This window comes from Gymnoscopelus microlampas (genome assembly GCF_963454915.1).
Source record: "Gymnoscopelus microlampas genome assembly, chromosome: 13".
In the NCBI taxonomy this organism is placed as follows: domain Eukaryota; kingdom Metazoa; phylum Chordata; class Actinopteri; order Myctophiformes; family Myctophidae; genus Gymnoscopelus; species Gymnoscopelus microlampas.
In genome coordinates this window covers 48737383-48757122 of record NC_139950.1, presented here as the reverse complement: position 1 = coordinate 48757122, position 19740 = coordinate 48737383, and the positions used below count along the sequence as shown (strand labels likewise).

Below are 19740 nucleotides of genomic sequence, written 5' to 3'. Positions count from 1 at the left end.
TTCGGGGTCACTGTCACTAAATATGAGATGGGGGTCCACAGCCAAATATGTATCATTTTGGGGGTCCTTCACATGAAAAAGTTTGAAAACCACTGCTCTACACAACCATCAGCTATTTTACTTATGTTGTTAATATTTGTTTGTTGATTGATTGATTGATTGATTGATGTACTTTATTGATAAACATGATAAACAGTACGTTGAAGTGCAATTCACAATACAAGATTGCTCCCTTATGAGCCCATAGTCCATCTCAATGACCCTCACCTGGTGAAATAAAGGAGAAATAACAAATAAATAAAGAGGATATTTTTTATTTTTAAACCTCAAATCCACAGAAAAGTAAAATGAGGACAGGACTTCTAGGGGAGTGGCCAACTATATAGAGGCGGGACTAGAAACCAGTGTTGCCACGTCCGCTTATTATAAGCGACTTTGGGATTATTTTTCTGTAAAGTTGCTTGTAAATTTTGGTAGTTACGGGTCGGCTTGTTTCTAAAGTGTCGTGATTTTCGTAGACCTAGTTGCTTATTTCTCTCCCAATATCTGGCAACACAGCTGGAATCAGTCCACATCTTCCGTGTTGTTTGAAGACGGACTGAAGTGAACTCTGTCCACTGTGTCCAGTCCAACGTGTCCAAGTATCTCTGTGTTGTGTTGATGTTATTCTGTAATTATTTGTGATTTAAATAGTGTGTGTCAGTGCTCCAGAGCCATGGGGTCTCCACGGGGGGGTGTAGACCCTCTCATAGTGATCATAGGGTGTGGTATATCAGGGATCGGAGCGGCGCAGAGACTGGTTAAACATGGCTTTAAGAACGTCCGGATCCTAGAGGCTACGGAGAGGAGTGGAGGAAGAGTCAGGACGGGACGGATGGGTGAGTGACCTTATAACAGCCCTAGCTGTAGAATACAACCCTCGTAGACGTATTTATGATTCTGACGTTTTCAATCTACGAGAGTTGTAGGGTTCACCCCCCATGGACACAGGGACTTTCTGCACTATACCCCTCAGATACTCCAAACATGTACAAATTGAAAATAAAGGTGCTTACCCCCCACGCTCCAAATGTTAACTCTCGCTACGGGGTAGTAGTTTAATGTAATAATCCATATCTTTCAATAAAGAAGTGTTTTAATCCCGTCTGTGGCCGATTCTGTCGGAAGTTCCCAATGGGCGGTAGTGACGGGGCGCATCCGGTGAAAGCTGGAATTACACTCAATGTAAACAAGAGGTAAACGAAGGGGGTAAAAATGGCGTTCGGCCACAGACGGGATTAAAACACTGCTTTATTGAAAAATACATTACACAAACACCCCGGACACCTAGTTAACATTTTGGCCAAGCTGATAAGCACCGTATATATGTTTTTTGTACATTTTCGGAGAATTTCGAGCTTTACTGGTGACATTCCAGGCCAAACTGGGGGGGTGGTCGCTAAGACTCTCGCAGTCAAAATCGATAAAAAATACATTCGTCTTGATCTAAGGCTATTTCATATGATATCTGTAGAGTTGATGCACAGGTAATATTAAATAAATACAATATGTCACTGTAGTGTAGATCAGAGGTGTCACACGTGTCTTTTTGATCAACTGGTAAATAAACCCAGAATAATAGAACAACACCCACAAAGACACCCATTAACTATTTTTTATAACGCCTTTCTCTGTAGACTGCCAGACTTTATACTTAATCATTGATATGAATTATTCTATGTTTGCATTATGCTGATTAACAGCATATATTTAACAAGACATAAAAGTGGTGATTATTTTCACAATAACCCTCTTGGCTGGTGATGGATGGTACTCACAGTATCTCTCCAGCCTGGGAATAGACCACTGGTTCTCTTACCTGACTGATTTGGGGGTGGTGCACTGGTGGGGGGGGGGGGGGGGGGGTACACTGCATATTATGACATTTTTTGTTTTAAATTTACATTGACATTAACCCAATTCTACAAATGCCTTCTATGTTTCTATCTATGTGAGTGGTGCTCAAACTTTGTCATGTCAAGGACCCCCAAAACTATATGAATTCGGCCGCGGACCCCCATCTCAAAATATTTTGTTCCAGGGACCCCCCAGAAGCAAAGATTTGGGTTAAAAAAATGTTCGCTTTAAAATAATATATATTCAAAGATTTGCACACATTTTCATGTTTTTTCAAAAATAGCAGATCTACAAGCTCATAGCGCGGCACTCGGTGCCGCGCTATGAGCTTGTATATCTGCTATTTTTGAATAGCCTAAGTGCAAAATAATGCTTTTTAGCTCAAATCTAAAAATAACACAGATGCTTCCCAGGTCTTAATGGGTTAACGTCTGGTTCCTTGTTGTGTGTATGTTTCTGTAGGCAACAACATCATTGAGATCGGTGCTAACTGGATCCATGGACCAAGTGAGGACAACCCAGTGTTCCGTGTGGCCCGTCAGTATGACCTCCTGGAACCAGAGGCTCTGACCCCAGAGAACCAGGCCATAGAGATCAATGGTCATCCTCCATGGCTCTCCAACTGGTTCAGCAGCTCAGGTCAGAGGTCACACATTAACATGTCATCGTCCTGCCTCTGTTTACTGTTATGTTTATGAGTTATATGTAATGGCTAAACAGGTATGTCACTACCTGCCCGTCTGTCGTCATGATGCAATTATTGATCAGCTATTATAGATGCGTTTGGCTAGTAAGGCCTGTCACAATTATTAGATAATCGCCTAATCACAAATATTTGAGATGATCGCAATTATTTTGCATAATCGGTTCCATGTTGAAAAATGTTCATAAATATTTAAACATTTTCCAAAAATAGCTCTACAAGATCAGATCTACAAACTTACAACACGTGACTTTGTGACGTGTTGTAAGCTTGTAGATCAGCTAATTTCTGGTATTTTTTTTATTCTAAAATTAGATTACATGTGTCAGTCATTTCTTTGTATGTATATTTATTTATTTATTTTATTTGTCAGCCCTGTACAATTTGTGATTATGAAGCCTAAAAACCAAACACAAATTAAAATTATATTCATACAGTATGTTCCAATGTTAAGTGCCAAACACACAATTCAATCTTTAATCCCAATTATTTGCATGACAATTAATCGTCGACTTAAATTTGCAATTGTGACATCCCTATGCTCCGGCAGAACATAAATTCCAGATTATAATTCTGTGTTCTGTGTGTTATATGTGTTATGTGTGTTCTGTGTGTTATATGCAGGTCGGAAGCTGAGTTATGAAGACACTTATCCTGCAGTGGGAATGTTTAATGACCTGCTGGAAGAAAGTGGGGACTATTACGATAAGAACCATGAACCATGGCCCAGTGTGGGACATTTTATACGGTCACAGGTACATTTGGCTGCATGTTGTCTGTTATTAAAGAGATAAGCCCCCTTAGTGCAGGGGTGTATATATGCCTTTCACAGGAATTTAGCAAACTGCGCCGCCATCGTATTCTTTGGCTACGCTGTCCTCCCTTTGACTGGATGAACGTGACGTGCAGCCACTTGCAGCCAATCTGTTTATAGTGTGTAATTAGCTAACTAACTTAGGGATGCAAATTATCGATTAATTAATTAATTAAAATAACTAAGAGCTGGCGCCTGGTTTGCTAAATTTGCTGGTGCAAAAGGTATACATACGGTGGCAGGGTGCTATAAGCGCTCCTTTTGACACTAAGCCATAGTGTGTGAAATAAGTGTGTTGATGTGTTCATATAGGCCTCACAGAGAGCAGCAGATGAAGGAGTGTAAATGTGTTGATGTGTTCATATAGGCCTCACAGAGAGCAGCAGAGCAGTGGGCAGATGAAGGCGCCTCGGTCAGGGACCTGAGGCTGTGTCTGATGAGCACCCTGCTGAAGGGGGAGTGCTGCGTCAATGGAAGTCACTCCATGGACGCGGTGGGGCTGGGGGGCTACGGGATGTACAAGTGTCTGCCTGGACTGGACTGCACCTTCCCAAAGTTGGTACACACACCATGCCATGCTTGGACACACACACACACACACACACACACACACACACACACACACACACACACACACACACACACACACACACACACACACACACACACACACACACACACACACACACACACACACACACACACACACACACACACACATTGATGATGACATTGTGTATTGATGACCACATGTTTGGGTCTGTTCATGAGCTCAACCAGCCATTTTAAAATGATTTAATCTCTAATCCCGTTAATGTTATAATTGTGTTCCCTTTTAGTGTTATTTAGTTAGTTAGTTTAGTTATATTTGCTACAGTACATTTGCCCATGCATAGTGTTTGTCCCCTGCATTTACCAGCTATTCTATTCTATTACCCATCATAACTATGAATTAGAAGAACTTCTAATTCCTAGACGGCCTCTCTATCCACTCAGCTACGGACGCGCTCATAATCTAATCCAGGGGGTGGGCAACTTTGTAGATGATGAGGGCCACTAAATTTCCACACTCACTCTGGGGGCCACATTGTTTATCGGCACTCTCGCCAGTAGTACCCCATCACTCAAAAAGCCCATAATAGTCACATATGTGATAAATAAGGGGTATTAACAATTATTATTCGTTGTAACTTTGTTTTCATTTAGCATTTAGTAATGCTTCTATCAACTTAAATACATCTGTACTGCTAAACAAAACTTCACATTCCTGAGTATGCCTTTCAGAGTATTGCTGTAACCTTGGCTTAAAAATATTCAAAAATCCATCCACTCAGAATGATGCATTTACAGATTGTTTCTCTTTTCATTTTTAAGAACTTTATTTCTCTTCCAGAGGCTATGAAGGTGTAGTGAAGAGCTTTATCTCTCTAACAGAGGCTATGAAGGTGTAGTGAAGAGCTTTATTTCTCTCTCAGAGGCTATGAAGGTGTAGTGAAGAGCTTTATTTCTCTCACAGAGGCTATGAAGGTGTAGTGAAGAGCTTTATTTCTCTCTCAGAGGCTATGAAGGTGTAGTGAAGAGCTTTATCTCTCTCACAGAGGCTATGAAGGTGTAGTGAAGAGCTTTATTTCTCTCACAGAGGCTATGAAGGTGTAGTGAAGAGCTTTATCTCTCTAACAGAGGCTATGAAGGTGTAGTGAAGAGCTTTATTTCTCTCACAGAGGCTATGAAGGTGTAGTGAAGAGCTTTATTTCTCTCACAGAGGCTATGAAGGTGTAGTGAAGAGCTTTATTTCTCTCACAGAGGCTATGAAGGTGTAGTGAAGAGCTTGATGTCAGAGCTCCCCAGAGGGATGGCGTCTTACAGCAGACCTGTGCGCTGTGTTCACTGGAACAGCACAGAGGAAGGAGAACGGCCTGTGAGCGTTCAGTGTGACGATGGAGAGAGGATCACTGCTGACCATGTGATCGTTACCGTGCCTCTGGGTAAACTTCTGCACCTTGATTTAATAAGATTTTGATCTTTTTTTCACCTTGAAAATGTGAAATTAAGTGTGCCAACAAGACCGGGAAAGCATGTGTCTTTTAAAATGTTAACTACTTTTAACCATTATCTTATACTTTGGGCTATTCAAAAATAGCAGATCTACAAGCTCGCTAGAGAGCTAGAGCTTGTAGATTTAAAAAAAGAAAATCATGAACAAATTTTGTGCAAATCTTTGAATATATATATTTCTTTTTAAAGTGAACATTTGTAACTCAAATCTTTGCTTATGGGGGGATTCTACACATGTCTTCTAAATCCTAACAGTTTAAAAATAAATATAATCAGTGATTCTCAAACTTTTTCATGTCAAGGGCCCCCAAAATGATATGTATTTAAAATGATTTCATCTCTAATCCCTATAATCTTTTAACTGCGTTCCCTTTAGTTGTTAGGATATTCACTACAGTACATTTGCCCATACATAGTATTTGCCCCCTGCATTAACCCCAAAATGATATGTATTTTTCGCGAACCCCCATCTCAAAATATATTGTTCCAGGGACCTCCCAGAAGCAAAGATTTGAGTTAAAAATGTTCGCTTTAAAATATATATATATATATTCAAAGATTTGCACAAATTGCACAGTTTGGTTTCCCATTGCAGTACGAAGACCTGATATGAACCTGTGTACCAAGGTTCAGTGTCAAATAATGAATGAATCATATCTTCAGGCACTTACTGTATACAGTATATGACATCTCAGTACAGAGTTCAGAGTTTAGTGGTTGGGCAATATTTCTTTGGACAACATTAACTCAGCTCCTGTGGCATGTTAACCTGAATTTAACTATGTTTGTATATATTGTATTCTATCAGGATACTTAAAGAAACACCACTCCACTCTGTTCAGTCCTGCTCTGCCTTTACACAAACTGCACTCTGTCCAGAGGATGGGGTTTGGAACCAACAACAAAATCTATGTGGAGTTTGATTCTCCATGGTGGGATGAGGACTGTGAGGTCATCTACCTCTTGTGGGAGGATGAGGTGTGGAACGATGAGACACAGACTGTTGACAGGCTCTCATTAACCTTAAATATTACAGTAAATCATCCTGGACCTTGACCACCTTCTACCTGGTGTCCCTATTTAAGTCATGCCCATTATATGTTCCATTTTCAAAGATTTCCCAAAATGTCTTCGAATTGTATGATTCTCATTTATAATATTTTAAAGAATTTTCAAAAAACTGTGAGCTTGTAGATTCGCTATTTTCACTATTTGGTGTACAGAAAAGTAACCTTGAAAGAAACACATTTTCTTGAATCAGTGAAGCTGTTCACAATAACCAGTTATTGCTTATTTCTAGCGTTGTGACCTATAGATTGCACATATCACTGCATATATGGACATAAACACTCACATTTCAACTGCTTCCAGGTGGATATGGTGGATCAGGTGCCAGATCTACAAAGGTCTTGGATAAAGAAGATGTTTGGTTTCACCGTGCTCAAGCCCACTGAAAGGTAACAACATTGCATAATTTCCTTCTTGATAAATTCACGTATAGACAACTAAATGTAATCCCTAATGCAGGGGTCTTCAACGTTTTCAGGCGAAGGACCCCCTAGCTGAGAGAGAGATGAAGCAGGGACCCCCTCTATATTGTATACAGTTGTGTTTCAGATTATACTTTTTTTGTTTACTTGGTCTGCTCTTTTTTCCCTCTACACCTATACCTCTTTGAGAGCTGCGAGGCGTTGTGGGCTTGTAGATCTGCTATTTTTGGCTAAAGTTCTCCTCAGAAATGGGATGCAAGTGGTTAATGTAAAAAAAATCATACCACACAAAGATTTGGCGGCCCCCCTGTAGTAACCCTGAGGACTCCCTAGGGGTCCCGGACCCCCTGTTGAAGACCCCTGCCCTAATGCTTTTTGTTTTGTTTTGTTTTCCTCCTCTCAGGTACGGTCATGTCCTGTGTGGGTGGATTGCTGGACACGAGTCAGAATACATGGAGACTCTGTCTGAACAGGAAGTCACTCACTGCGTCACACAACTCGTCCGCAGGTTCACAGGTCAGCCTAAACATCTAGCCTGGGATCAATACCATTTAAACATCTAGCCTGGGATCAATACCATTTAAACATCTAGCCTGGGATCAATACCATTTAAACATCTAGCCTGGGATCAATACCATTTAAACATCTAGCCTGGGATCAATACCATTTAAACATCTAGCCTGGGATCAATACCATTTTCGGGTTTCTGATCCGATTTGGAGCGGAGATAACTTTACATCATCAGGAATAATAATAACTTTACATCATCAGGCACCGTGTCATCAGACGGCCGGAACAAAGGGTGCCGGTGTCACCCAAAATAATTCCCTGCGATCAAGTGCATCATAATTTTAGGGCCTACCCAATAAAACCATTGATGCTGCGTAGTTTAGCTTATAGGAATAGTTAGTTTGGTATAATGCATCTTTTATTCCAACTCGTAGCGACTCTGGTGAGACTAAAGTAGTAGATATACTCCATTCAGCATTTAAATGGGGATTTGGGGGAAACTAACAGGGGAACCAAAACAGCGGCGCTGAAAAAAACTGAACCAGCAACCGGAACCACCGTAGTCTAGACCGGAACCACCGTAGTCTAGACCGGATCCACCGTAGTCTAGACCGGATCCACCGTAGTCTAGACCGGATCACACGGGTCAGTTTGGAACGAATACCAGGCTTTATTCCTACGAGGTGTAAAGTCTGGTGACGCGACTAAACATCTAACCCCCTGATTAGTGTTGAGTTTTTAACTGTCTGTGTTCATTTAAGACAATACAGTTTGTATAAAATCTGTGTGTTTTTAGGAAACCCCATCCTCACCCCGAGGAGAGTCCTGCGCTCCCAATGGTTCCACGACCCCTGGACCTGTGGTTCCTACACTTACCCAGGAACCGGCTGCTCAGCGCAGGACCTGCAGAACCTGGCAGAACCCCTCCCCACCAAGGGGGCTGATTCTCAGGTACACACACACACTGTAATGTGATGGAACAGGAGCAGAGGACTAGCATGGGTCCAAGTGTTAGTCCATGTAATTGACAGACCACAGATATCACTGTATTTTATATGATAAAGTGGGATGGCCATCTCTCGCAGTTCGTAGAGAGCAACATTTTATTTATTTATAAGGCCTTGTGTGGTAAAATTCCTTTATATCTATCCTCGCTTTTGGAACCAAAGGTTACTGGACATTCAACACGTTCACAAACACACATTAGATATACCAGTCCATCAACACGTTCACAAAGACACATTAGATATACCAGTCCATCAACACGTTCACAAAGACACATTAGATATACCAGTCCATCAACACGTTCACAAAGACACATTAGATATACCAGTCCATCAACACGTTCACAAAGACACATTAGATATACCAGTCCATCAACACGTTCACAAAGACACATTAGATATACCAGTCCATCAACACGTTCACAAAGACACATTAGATATACCAGTCCATCAACACGTTCACAAAGACACATTAGATATACCAGTCCATCAACACGTTCACAAAGACACATTAGATATACCAGTCCATCAACACGTTCACAAAGACACATTAGATATACCAGTCCATCAACACGTTCACAAAGACACATTAGATATACCAGTCCATCAACACGTTCACAAAGACACATTAGATATACCAGTCCATCAACACGTTCACAAACACACATTAGATATACCAGTCCACGTCCAGCAGTGGACAAGGAAAAACTGCTTTCATGTATTATGCTCCACACAAATGGAACAAACTTCAGGACTCTCTGAAACTGGTGTGATTTGTCTCAATAGAGACATTCAGGGTGCTTCTTCACGACACACTACATAGAGACATTCAGGGTGCTTCTTCACGACACACTACATAGAGACATTCAGGGTGCTTCTTGAGGACACACTACATAGAGACATTCAGGGTGCTTCTTGAGGACACACTACATAGAGACATTCAGGGTGCTTCTCGAGGACACACTACATAGAGACATTCAGGGTGCTTCTTGAGGACACACTACATAGTGACTGCACCTGTTTCATGTAACACTATGTTATATTGCATCTGTGACATTGTAATGTGATTCAAATGCGTCCTTGAAAAAGAGAGCTTGCTCTCAATGGGCTTTGCTGAATAAATAAAGGAAAAAGAACGAAAGAAAGATACAGTATATCGTCAACACAGCTGGTTTATTTAGCAGCCTATAATGTTAAACATCGACCATATCAAGCCAGGTCTCACAGCACTAACATATTTAATACATGTCAGGAACATGATACCACAGTGTGTTTACTCTGCGCGCCAACATACTACTGTGTATAATATTGGAAGTGACATCAGGGGCCCTATCTTGGGTGCCGCCTTACCCTTTACCCTTAAACTTATTAGCCATTTTTTACTATTTTTAAAAACATTTTAAAATAGTTCAACTAGCCGATCTACTTCGACACGCTGTGAGCTTGTAGATTGACTATTTGAACTATTTGAAAATGTTTTTCAAAATAGTGAAAAACTGGCCAAGACGTTATAATGGGTAAGGCGGTGGCCAAGATAGGGCCCCAGGTATATAGTACACACTGAGAAGAACTGCAAAACAAAAGGAAGCACTGCACCACCTTGTGATACCAACTGGCATTTCATATGCCTACTTAATGTTGACACACACACACACACACACACACACACACACACACACACACACACACACACACACACACAGAGCATGAGTACTAGTGATGCGCGGGTTGACCCGTAATCCGCGGGTCAACCCGTGGCGCGGGTGGGTCGAGTCAGGATTTAAGAGGCTATTATGCGGGCTGCGGGTGAGCGGGTCAGCCGCTCTCACACGAAAAATATATATATATATCACATGCTCTTGTTTTGTCTTTATTCCTAATAAGAATAATAACAATAAAACAGTTTGAATACACTTGGGGATTATTTTCTAACCATGATTTTACAGAATTATAGGTACGAACCGCGGGGCTCAACCCGGCCCGCGGGTCGCGGGGCGGGTTGAGCAATAGATTTATATATGGGTTCGCGGGGCGGGTTGAGGCGGGTTGGGTTCCGTGGTGGGGCGGGGCGGTTCCTGAAAAAAAACGACCCGCGCATCACTAATGAGTACCATGAAGCGATATAGTTTTAAATACTTGTTGTTTTGTGTGTTGTTGTGTAGCAGCATCCCTTCCAGGTTCTGTTTGCTGGAGAGGCCACTCACCCATGTTACTTCTCCACCGTCCATGGAGCTCTGCTCTCTGGCTGGAGGGAAGCTGACCGGCTCATCTCTCACTACTCTAACATCAAGACCAAATCAAAGCTTTAAACAACACCACTCACTATACTTATAATACAAAATAAATAACTATTGTAGTGGTCTAATCCAGGGGTCTTCAACAGGGGGTCCGGGACCCCTAGGGGGTCCTCAGAGTTACTACAGGGGGTCCACCAAATCTTTGTGTGATGTGATTATTTTGAACCCTAGCATCCCTTTTTCTGAGAAGAACTTTAGCCAAAAATAGCCGATCTACAAGCTCACAACGCCTTGCGCTGCGAGGCGTTGAGAGCTTGTAGATCTTCTATTTTTGGCAAAGAGATATAGGTGTAGAGGGAAAAAAGAGCAGACCAAGTAAACAAAAAAAGTTCAATCTAAAACACAATTTTATACACTATGTAGTGGGGGTCCCTGCTTCATCTCTCTCTCAGCTAGGGGGTCCTTGACCTGAAAACGTTGAAGAGCCCTGCTCTAATCACTCGGCCCTGTTGTTTGACTAATTCATGTTCATGCCATTTTATGCCAATCTTGCACTATTGTTTGTAAGTTGAAAAACTTGAAAAAGTGTGTCCGACTTACAAGGTTTATCAGCCCTAAACCCATATTTACATCATATTATGTCATAATTCACATCATATTAAGTCATATTATCCTCATAATGCTACTGGATAAATGTGTTGTATTTGCATTGAAAATGTTTGGAGATGTTTAAAGAGAAAATAATATATTTTTATGTAAAGCGCATTTTTTTCAGTGTTTGATAATGTACAATGATCCAAAAAGTATTCCGATTCCATTTCAATTGTTTTGTAATCCAAGGGATTATCGTTACTCATAAAAAAAGCCATGTAATTTTAATTTGTATTGAGTGACTACTATTTCAAAGTAATCTGACCCAAATCCGTCCACATTGTAGATCATTGGTGTAGACTCTACTAGAGTGATCTCTAATTCATTTTCTTACTTACTCTTTTCTACTTAGATTCTTACAGTGTCAGTAAATTGTAATAAAACGCTGCATAAAAGTTCATGAATTGTTGTGTGTGTTGGTGGGCACTGGTGTAAAGTAACTACTGAAGTATTGTACTTGAGTACAATTTTGGGGTATTTTTTACTTTACTGGAGTATTTCCAGTTTTCAGTACTTTAAGTTCTACTCCACTACATCTCAGAGGCAAATAATGTACATTTATTTATTTTTTTAATTTACTTTATTACAAAACATACATTAACCACTTCATCCCTATTTACATTCAGGCCATTTGAAAATAGCCGATCTACAAGCTCACAATGCGTTGGGATGCATTGTGAGTTTTTAAATCGGCTATTTTCAAATGATTTTTTTTAAATATAATTTGTACATTTGAAAACTTCTGAAATGGGTCATTCTGCATAATGAGTACTTTCTACTTTTGGTACAATTTGTACATTTAAATAATTTTGTACTTTTACTCAAGTACATTTTGAATTCCAGACTTTAACTTGTAACAGAGTATTTCTACATTGCAGGATTGATGCTTTTACATAAGTAAAACATGTGAGTAATTTTTCCACCACTAGGGGGAAGGGGGACACTGCTCTCAAGGACACTACGGTACGGAACGGTATTTCTAAACCCGTTTCAGGTCGGTCTGTAAACAGCGATGCACTAAATTGAACACGGTGTGCAGTGTTGCCATGTCCACTTATTATAAGCGACTGGGCTTTTTGTTGTTGCAAAGTTGCTTGTAAATATTGGTAGTTGCGGGTTGCGGTTTTTTTGCGCTTGTTTCCAAAGTATAGTTGCTTATTTGGGTTTCCTAATGCTGTGTAAACCAGTGGTTCTCAAACATTGTCAAGTCTAGGACCCCCAAATGAATATGTATTTGTCTGCAGACCCCATGTGAAATTAATTTGTAAGCAATTTGTTAAAAATGTTTTTTAAAAAGAAAAAGAAATATCCACATTTTCTTCAATATTATTTTTCATATAGCCGATGTTTTAAAGTGTGTTTTTAGTCGCTTATTTTGGGCTTGTTTTCGTAGACCTTGTTGCTTGTTTCTCTCCCACCAAAACCTGGCAACCATGCATGGAGCAATGCTGTGCAGGAGGATGAGGTCAATATTGAAGCATTGAGGATAGATTTACTATTAAACAACAACTATGAGACTATATAAAGCTCTCTGTAATGCAGGCTCTTTTAGGACCGTGTTTGATTTCGGTGAACGTGAAGTGACGAGATGGTTTCCTGGACACATGGCTAAAGGTGAGACAGAAGAACTCATGTATTATATATATATATATATATATATATATATATATATATACTATAGTTTATGTTTCTGTGTCGTTATAAATGTGATGGATGATCGTGTCTGTGTTCCTTCAATACAGGAACACTGACACTATAACGTACTAGCCTTAGAGCAAGACTATCGTGGATAGTCTTGCTCCAACAGCAAGACTACCCCCCCCCCCCCCCCCCCCCCCACACACACACACACACACACACACACACACACACACACACACACACACACACACACACACACACACACACACACACACACACACACACACACACACACACACACACACAGTTTTCCCTGAAATGTCACCAGTAAAGCCCGTGTTTCTTCAAACATGTACAAAAAAACATATATAAGGTGCTTATCCGCTTGCCCCAAATGTTAACTAGCTGTCCGGACTCTTAGTGTAATGTATTAGTCCATATTATTCAATAAATAAGTGTTTTAATCCCGTCTGTGGCCGAACCCCGTTTTTTTCCCCTCTCGTTTACTTCCTCTTTACATTGAGTGTAATTCCGGCTTTCACCGGATGCGCCCCGTCACTACCATCCATTGGGAACTTCTGACAGAATCGGCCACAGACGAGATTAAAAGACTTCTTTATTGAAAAATATGGTTTAATACATTACACAAATACCCCGGACACCTAGTTAACATTTGGGCCAAGCTGGTAAGCACCTTTATATGTTGCATTTGTAAATGTTTGGAGAAATACGGGCTTTACTGGTGACATTCCAGGCCAAACTGGGGGAGTGGTCGCTGAGACTCTATATAGAAATGTCAATAGTCTTGATCCAAGTCTATCAACAGTGAGATATGGCTGAATATAGATAACCTGCATGATTGAGTGAGTCTAACGACAATATGAATGGATGTGTACAGTGAATATAATGTATGAATGAATGAATGTATATCTCTTCTAGTCGGCCAGAAAGTGAGTATCTGGATGAATACCACACACACGGTTCTAGGTTCCACTCCACCTCAGCAATACATCTCCATTGGGGGGGGAATTGGGGGAAAAAAACGACTCAAATGATCGCAATCTCAATATTATTCAGATATAAGAATCATATCAATTGGGTGTCTGTCTGCGTTGCCTAATGCATATCAAACTGGGGTTTCTTTAATCCATTAAGTACCTGGAACGCGTCTGTGTCACTTTTTGATTTGAGCTAAAAAAGCATTATTTTACACTTTGGCTATTCAAAAATAGCAGATCTACAATCTAAAATTACACAGATGCATCAGTGATGAATGCTCTTCTATGATCCACTGCAGGTCTGAAGCAGATGAAGTTCAACCTGAAGAACGTGGACTGCATCGTAGAGATCCACGATGCCAGAATATCCTTTCATCGTCAATAGACAGATTTAAACCCCTTGAACCCTAACAGTGTCCCTATTCTGGGGCCTAACATTCAGTGAAAATAGCAGATCTACAAGCTCAGTTGATATAGCTATAGATATTTAGTGCAGAGCAAAAACGGGAGGGGGCCTAGTATAGAGTTTAAGTGGGTTCATGATGTGACAAAATGTCTACCAAAAAGACCATTACTGCATCTAAAGTAATTAACAAACTATACCAGGGGTCTTCAATGTTTTCAGGCTAAGGACCCCCTAGCTGAGAGATGAAGCAGGGACCCCCTCTATATTGTATGAAATTGTGTTTCAGATAAACTTTTGCTGCTCTTTTTTCCCTATACGCCTATAGCTCTTTGCCAAAAATAGCCGATCTACAAGCTCACAACGCCTCGCAGCGCGAGGCGTTGTAGCTTGTAGTTGGAGCTTGTAGATCTGCTATTTTTGGCTAAAGTTCTCCTCAGAAATGGGATGCTAGGGTTGAAGTGGTTAATGTAAAAGGAAAAAATCCTATCACACAAAGATTTGGCGGACCCCCTGTAGTAACGCTGAGGACCCCCTAGGGGTCCCGGACCCCCTGTTGAAGACCTCTGAACTATATTAACTGGTGAAACATTGGCCAAACTGTCAAATAACATAAGAAAGAGACAAAAAATGTGAAAATAGTAGATCACAAAGCGAGGCGTTGAGAGCTCGTAGATGGGCTGTTTTCAAAAACTTGTAGCGACTAATTGTCCTGAGGACGTTTTGCTAACTTTATAAGCAGCTTTCTTTAACTGTAGCACATTCCCTTCTCTGGAAGAAACCCTCTGTTTCAGGAGAGCCTGGATGTCAGACCTCATGTGCTCGTTCTGAACAAGATGGACCTGGCTGATCTGTCTGGGAAACAGGTGCTAAACGTGTGCTGCTAATATCTGTCTGCTGATCACTCCGTTAGGGGCTGAACAGAGTTTGTAGTATTTTTATTGTTTTAATTTAATACAAAAAAATAAAAATGTTTTAATTATTATTATTATTATATATTTTTTACATTAACCCTGGTGTCCCTATTTTGGCATGTCATATATTGGCGAACATCAAATATTAAAAAAAAAATAGCCCATCTACAAACTCAATGTTTTTGTTAAAATAATTGTTATATTTGTTCAGTAGTGATGAAACAAGAAAAGCAGACACAATTGGAACTGGAACAAATACAATTGAAGCAGATAAATCATTGTTATGGCGTTCTCTCTCCTGATTGGATAAAATTGGCATCCTTGACCTGAGATTGTATTTTCTGTTTAATAAAGAGCTGGACAGATGGGAAGACTCCTGTTACTGAACAAACACTCTATACTTTAGCGATGATAATTACTATTGGAATATAGAGCATTAACCTTTAAAACCTTATTCTTTTTTTAAACAAAGACATCTTAAACACCCTTTTAAGTAACAATTGTAACCTTTCTCTGCAGCGAATCCTGAAGCAGCTTGAGAAGGGCGGGGTGAGGAACGTTCTCTTCACAGACTGTCTCCGTCAGCAAGATAAAAACGTCAGAAAGGTGAGAGTCTTCTTCTGCAACAAAGCTCTTCAGCAACTGCAGAAATGTCTGTGGATTGACATGTGATTAAATGAAAAAGTCAATCTTAGCATGCTGTCATTGTCTCTCTTCTTCTAGCTGGTTCCCATGGTGACAGAGTTGATTGAGCGACATCCCCGTTTTAACAGAGATGAGGTACACACTACCACACCATGGTCATTTCACATTTTTATATTCGTACCTGGAAAGAAAAGTAAAAATGTTATAGCATCAAATGGTTGATAACATTATTCTATAACATAACTAACCAAGTTATTTCCAGGGAAGCAGGTTTAAAGACATGGGTGTGGGAAAAAATCGATTTGAATTTGAATCGCATTTGAATTGGAAAAAAAAACGTTTTTGAATCGACAATCGTTTGTCGGAAAAAAACGGAATCGTGAAACCAAGAATCTGAATCGAATCGTGAGATAGCAGACGATTCACAGCCCTAAATAGCTGTGGGGGGCGGCCATAGCTTAGTGCATTGGTTCACAAAATGTGTAACTCAAGACTAAAAGAGACATTTTATATCTCCCCGCCGGAACCCAAGCTAGTGAAAATAGCAGATTGTTTTGTTTAAGCCATGCCATCGTTGTGTACTGTAACTCTTACCCGACATCTAGCTATCGTACTGTACAGATCATTACAGTAGATGCATTTACATATACAACAGTGGGCTTCAAGGCAATCATTTGATTATTTTTATAAATCATTGTTGGTGGTATTACTAGACTGGTGGTGTTGGTACCCATGGCCGCTTCCTGTGGGCATATAATATTTTTTTTTGGTACACAATTTTACCAGTTTCATCTGTTAAGGAGTTGAGCCAGAATATAGATCTCCCAAACAAAAGCACATTATGAGGCATGTCACAGGGACCACTGTTAGCGTTAATTAAAGTAAAAATCTAATTTCTAAAAGCTTTAGAATTAGAATATCTTCTCAGGAACTCAGTTTTGAGCGTGACATGTGGAATGATTAAAATGTAACTCAGCTGGATGTGCCTTAACAACTGTGTCTGAGGGTCATACTCATTTCATGTTGGAGCCGGACCAATTATAATCTAAGTGATGTGTCAACTTTTCAGAACACAAATTTCTGCCTGATGGCGATAGGCGTACCCAACGTGGGGAAGTCGTCTCTCATTAACGCCATAAGAAGAACGTATTTAAAGAAAGGTAATACACAACCATAACCATCTGCTGTGATGCACATCAGAAACATTTATGATTCATACCTTATCATGCATATGTTCTCTAGCAAGTAAATGTTTTGTCATATGTCAGGTCGTGCATCCAAAGTGGGCGGGGAGCCAGGTATAACCCGAGCTGTCCTGACCAAGATTCAGGCAGGTGTTTCTTGATTTCATCATGTAGTTTGTTACATGTCTTTAAATAGCATAAACGGAGTGTAAAGTCCAAGAGGGCTACAACAGAACAAATTCATGTCACAGAAACAAGCTTCTCGATTATTCGATTAATAAAAAAGTAATTGATAGAATAATATCTAAGAAAATAATCAATAGTGTTGTGTGTTGATTTGTCTCAGGTGTGTCAGAGACCCATCGTTCACCTCCTGGACACACCAGGAGTCCTGCCCCCTAAGATTGAGAGTGTTGAGACTGGCATGAAGCTAGCTTTATGTGGTGAGGCCCTTCATTTATTTATAGGTGTAATTGACCCATTAAGACAGGGGAAAGCATCTGTGTCATTCTTAGATTTATTTGGCAATTCAAAAATAGCATATACAAGCTCATCTTGAAAATGTGTGCAAATCTTTGAATATATTATATATAACATTTGTAACTCAAATCTTTGCTTCTGGGGGTCCCTGGAAAACTATATTTTGAGATGGGGGTCCTTGACATGAAAAAGTTTGAGAACCACTATAGCAACATACGTTTTTTTCAAAAAACAGCTAGGATTTTGAAGACATTTGTGGAATATATATTCAAAGATTTGCACAAACTTTCAAGATTTTTTTTAAAATAGCAGGAGCTTGTATATCTGCTATTTTGGAATAGCCCAAAGAAATCTAAAAATGACACAGATGCATTCCCGGTCTTAATGGATTAATAAAGAGAAGTTGAACTAGCTTTTTGGCCTATGATAGTTTAGGGACACCTAATGGACAGGATCAAGCATTTAGATCAATTCTAATTTCTGATTTAGAATGTCCATGAGTGATAATGTTGTGTGTTGTTAGGGAGGTCAATATTTGAATTGTATTTCAAATACGTTTTCCACAGTTGATTTTTTTTTCTTTTCTTTTCCCCTCATGTTTTTCTTGTTCAGGAACTATACTGGACCATTTAGTCGGTGAAGACATCATCGCTGACTACTTATTGTTTTCTCTGAACAGACTAGAGCAGTTCAGGTGAGACTTTCCTCAGTTCTACATCAGGGTGTAGTGTACTTTAATACCGTCAGTCTATTTACTGTCTTTGTATGTGTATATATGTGTAGTTATGTTGAGAAATACGACCTTGGAGAACCTTGCGACGACATCCAGAATGTTCTCAAACGAATTGCTGTCAACCTACGCAAGACGCAGCGGGTCAAAGCTATCACTGGAGTAGGTAAGAAACTGCTCATCCAAACATTTTTTCTGTTACAATAGTTCCAGCAGTATTTGAACAACTTTTGAACTTCCGTGCCTATCCTTTGGCATGTCGTTATAGGCCAACATTTTTTAAGAGAGTAGCTCAGAGTCTCTGCCTGAAGACATCTAAAGTCACATCTAAAGTCTATCGAGGCTAAAACTTGAGAATTAAAGAAAAAAAAACTTTTGTAGGGTGGTGCTTCATATTACATAGTACTGTGATACGAATGGTTTCCAAAGTAGTAGGCATAGGTTGTTTTGCGGCTGTTCTCGCCGCTGTTCTACCGACTACATTTAATTTAGACGTCACCAGAGACCAAGAGCTGTATTAGTATTCTAGTGTTCCACCATAATGCTCTCAGTACACTGTGAACATTCAGTAACCCAGAGGACAGCAGGATTATTAAGGCATTCACTGTAATAACTGTTTGTGAGTCATAAGTTAGTATAGTGAATATAAGCTGGGTTCTCGTCTCCCTCAGGAAACATCACCATCACAGTTCCAAACTACTCGGCGGCAGCTTATGATTTCATCAGAGCCTTCAGGAAAGGAGAGCTGGGACCGGTCATGCTGGACTGACTTCTAAATCCTAACAGTTTCCTGAAAAAAAAAGTATGTTGCTATATCAGTGGTGCTCAAACCTTCTCATGTCAAGGACCCCCAAAATTATATTTGGCCACGTATTTGGCCATCTCAAAATATTTTGTTCCACTTCCAGGGACCCCCAGAAGCAAAGATTTTTGAGTTTTGAAAAAATATATTCAAAGATTTGCACACATTTTCACGATTTTTCAAAAATAGCAGATCTACAAGCTCATAGCGCGGCACTCGGTGGATGAAGCAAACATTGGGCACAGCGTGTACACTGTCAGGGGTTTTGTGTTTATTATCATAAAGACATTGGTAATAAAATCTCTATTTATTATGTACAGTATCTTGTTTTCACTACAGTGTTGTCTATAGCATTTAGAACCACATTAACCAGAAGAAACAGTCTGTAGCTCCTGAGTGTCTGTGATGGTGGACTGACTCAGAGTGGTTCTCAAAACATCTTCATGTCCCCGGACCCCTGGGGAACCCCATCAAGGACCCCCTCTTTGAGAACCACTGCACCCTACACAACCTCCAGAGATGTGACCTTCATATCCCTGCTTCTGACATGAATCTCCTTTTGGACCAGATGCGCAGACGAGAA

The 19740-nt window shown here is 40.2% G+C and overlaps 2 protein-coding genes across 3 annotated transcripts; both read left to right on the top strand.

Moving 5' to 3' along the window:
- The first annotated feature begins 591 nt into the window (after positions 1-591).
- Positions 592-11758, top strand: LOC311059239 (peroxisomal N(1)-acetyl-spermine/spermidine oxidase-like). 2 transcript variants are annotated; one of them, XM_084076970.1, is made up of 10 exons: positions 592-878; positions 2359-2535; positions 3224-3354; positions 3781-3968; positions 5217-5398; positions 6277-6446; positions 6840-6925; positions 7362-7474; positions 8265-8419; positions 10638-11758. In XM_084076970.1, the coding sequence occupies exons 1-10, from the start codon at positions 716-718 to the stop codon at positions 10779-10781; spliced, it is 1509 nt and encodes a 502-aa protein (XP_083933096.1). In that variant the 5' UTR covers positions 592-715; the 3' UTR covers positions 10782-11758. The 2 variants fall into 2 exon arrangements, with proteins under 2 accessions (XP_083933096.1, XP_083933095.1); XM_084076969.1 differs by having other exon boundaries at positions 10635-11758.
- A 1056-nt stretch (positions 11759-12814) lies between these two features.
- mtg1 (mitochondrial ribosome-associated GTPase 1) lies at positions 12815-19472 on the top strand. The gene is made up of 11 exons (XM_084076564.1): positions 12815-12974; positions 14299-14365; positions 15166-15268; positions 15836-15922; positions 16040-16096; positions 17031-17121; positions 17230-17291; positions 17492-17588; positions 18238-18319; positions 18409-18521; positions 19027-19472. The coding sequence occupies exons 1-11, from the start codon at positions 12872-12874 to the stop codon at positions 19122-19124; spliced, it is 960 nt and encodes a 319-aa protein (XP_083932690.1). The 5' UTR covers positions 12815-12871; the 3' UTR covers positions 19125-19472.
- The last annotated feature ends 268 nt before the right edge of the window (positions 19473-19740 follow it).

Bases quoted from the DNA above. Each gene is read 5' to 3' on its own strand.
- LOC311059239 (XM_084076969.1), top strand. From the start codon at position 716: ATGGGGTCTCCACGGGGGGGTGTAGACCCTCTCATAGTGATCATAGGG. The intron at 3,969-5,216 runs GTTGGTACACAC...TTTCTCTCACAG, and splicing joins CTGGACTGCACCTTCCCAAA to AGGCTATGAAGGTGTAGTGA. The intron at 6,447-6,839 runs GTGTGGAACGAT...AACTGCTTCCAG, and splicing joins ACCTCTTGTGGGAGGATGAG to GTGGATATGGTGGATCAGGT.
- mtg1 (XM_084076564.1), top strand. From the start codon at position 12,872: ATGAGACTATATAAAGCTCTCTGTAATGCAGGCTCTTTTAGGACCGTG. The intron at 16,097-17,030 runs GTACACACTACC...TCAACTTTTCAG, and splicing joins CCCGTTTTAACAGAGATGAG to AACACAAATTTCTGCCTGAT. The intron at 18,320-18,408 runs GTGAGACTTTCC...ATATATGTGTAG, and splicing joins AACAGACTAGAGCAGTTCAG to TTATGTTGAGAAATACGACC.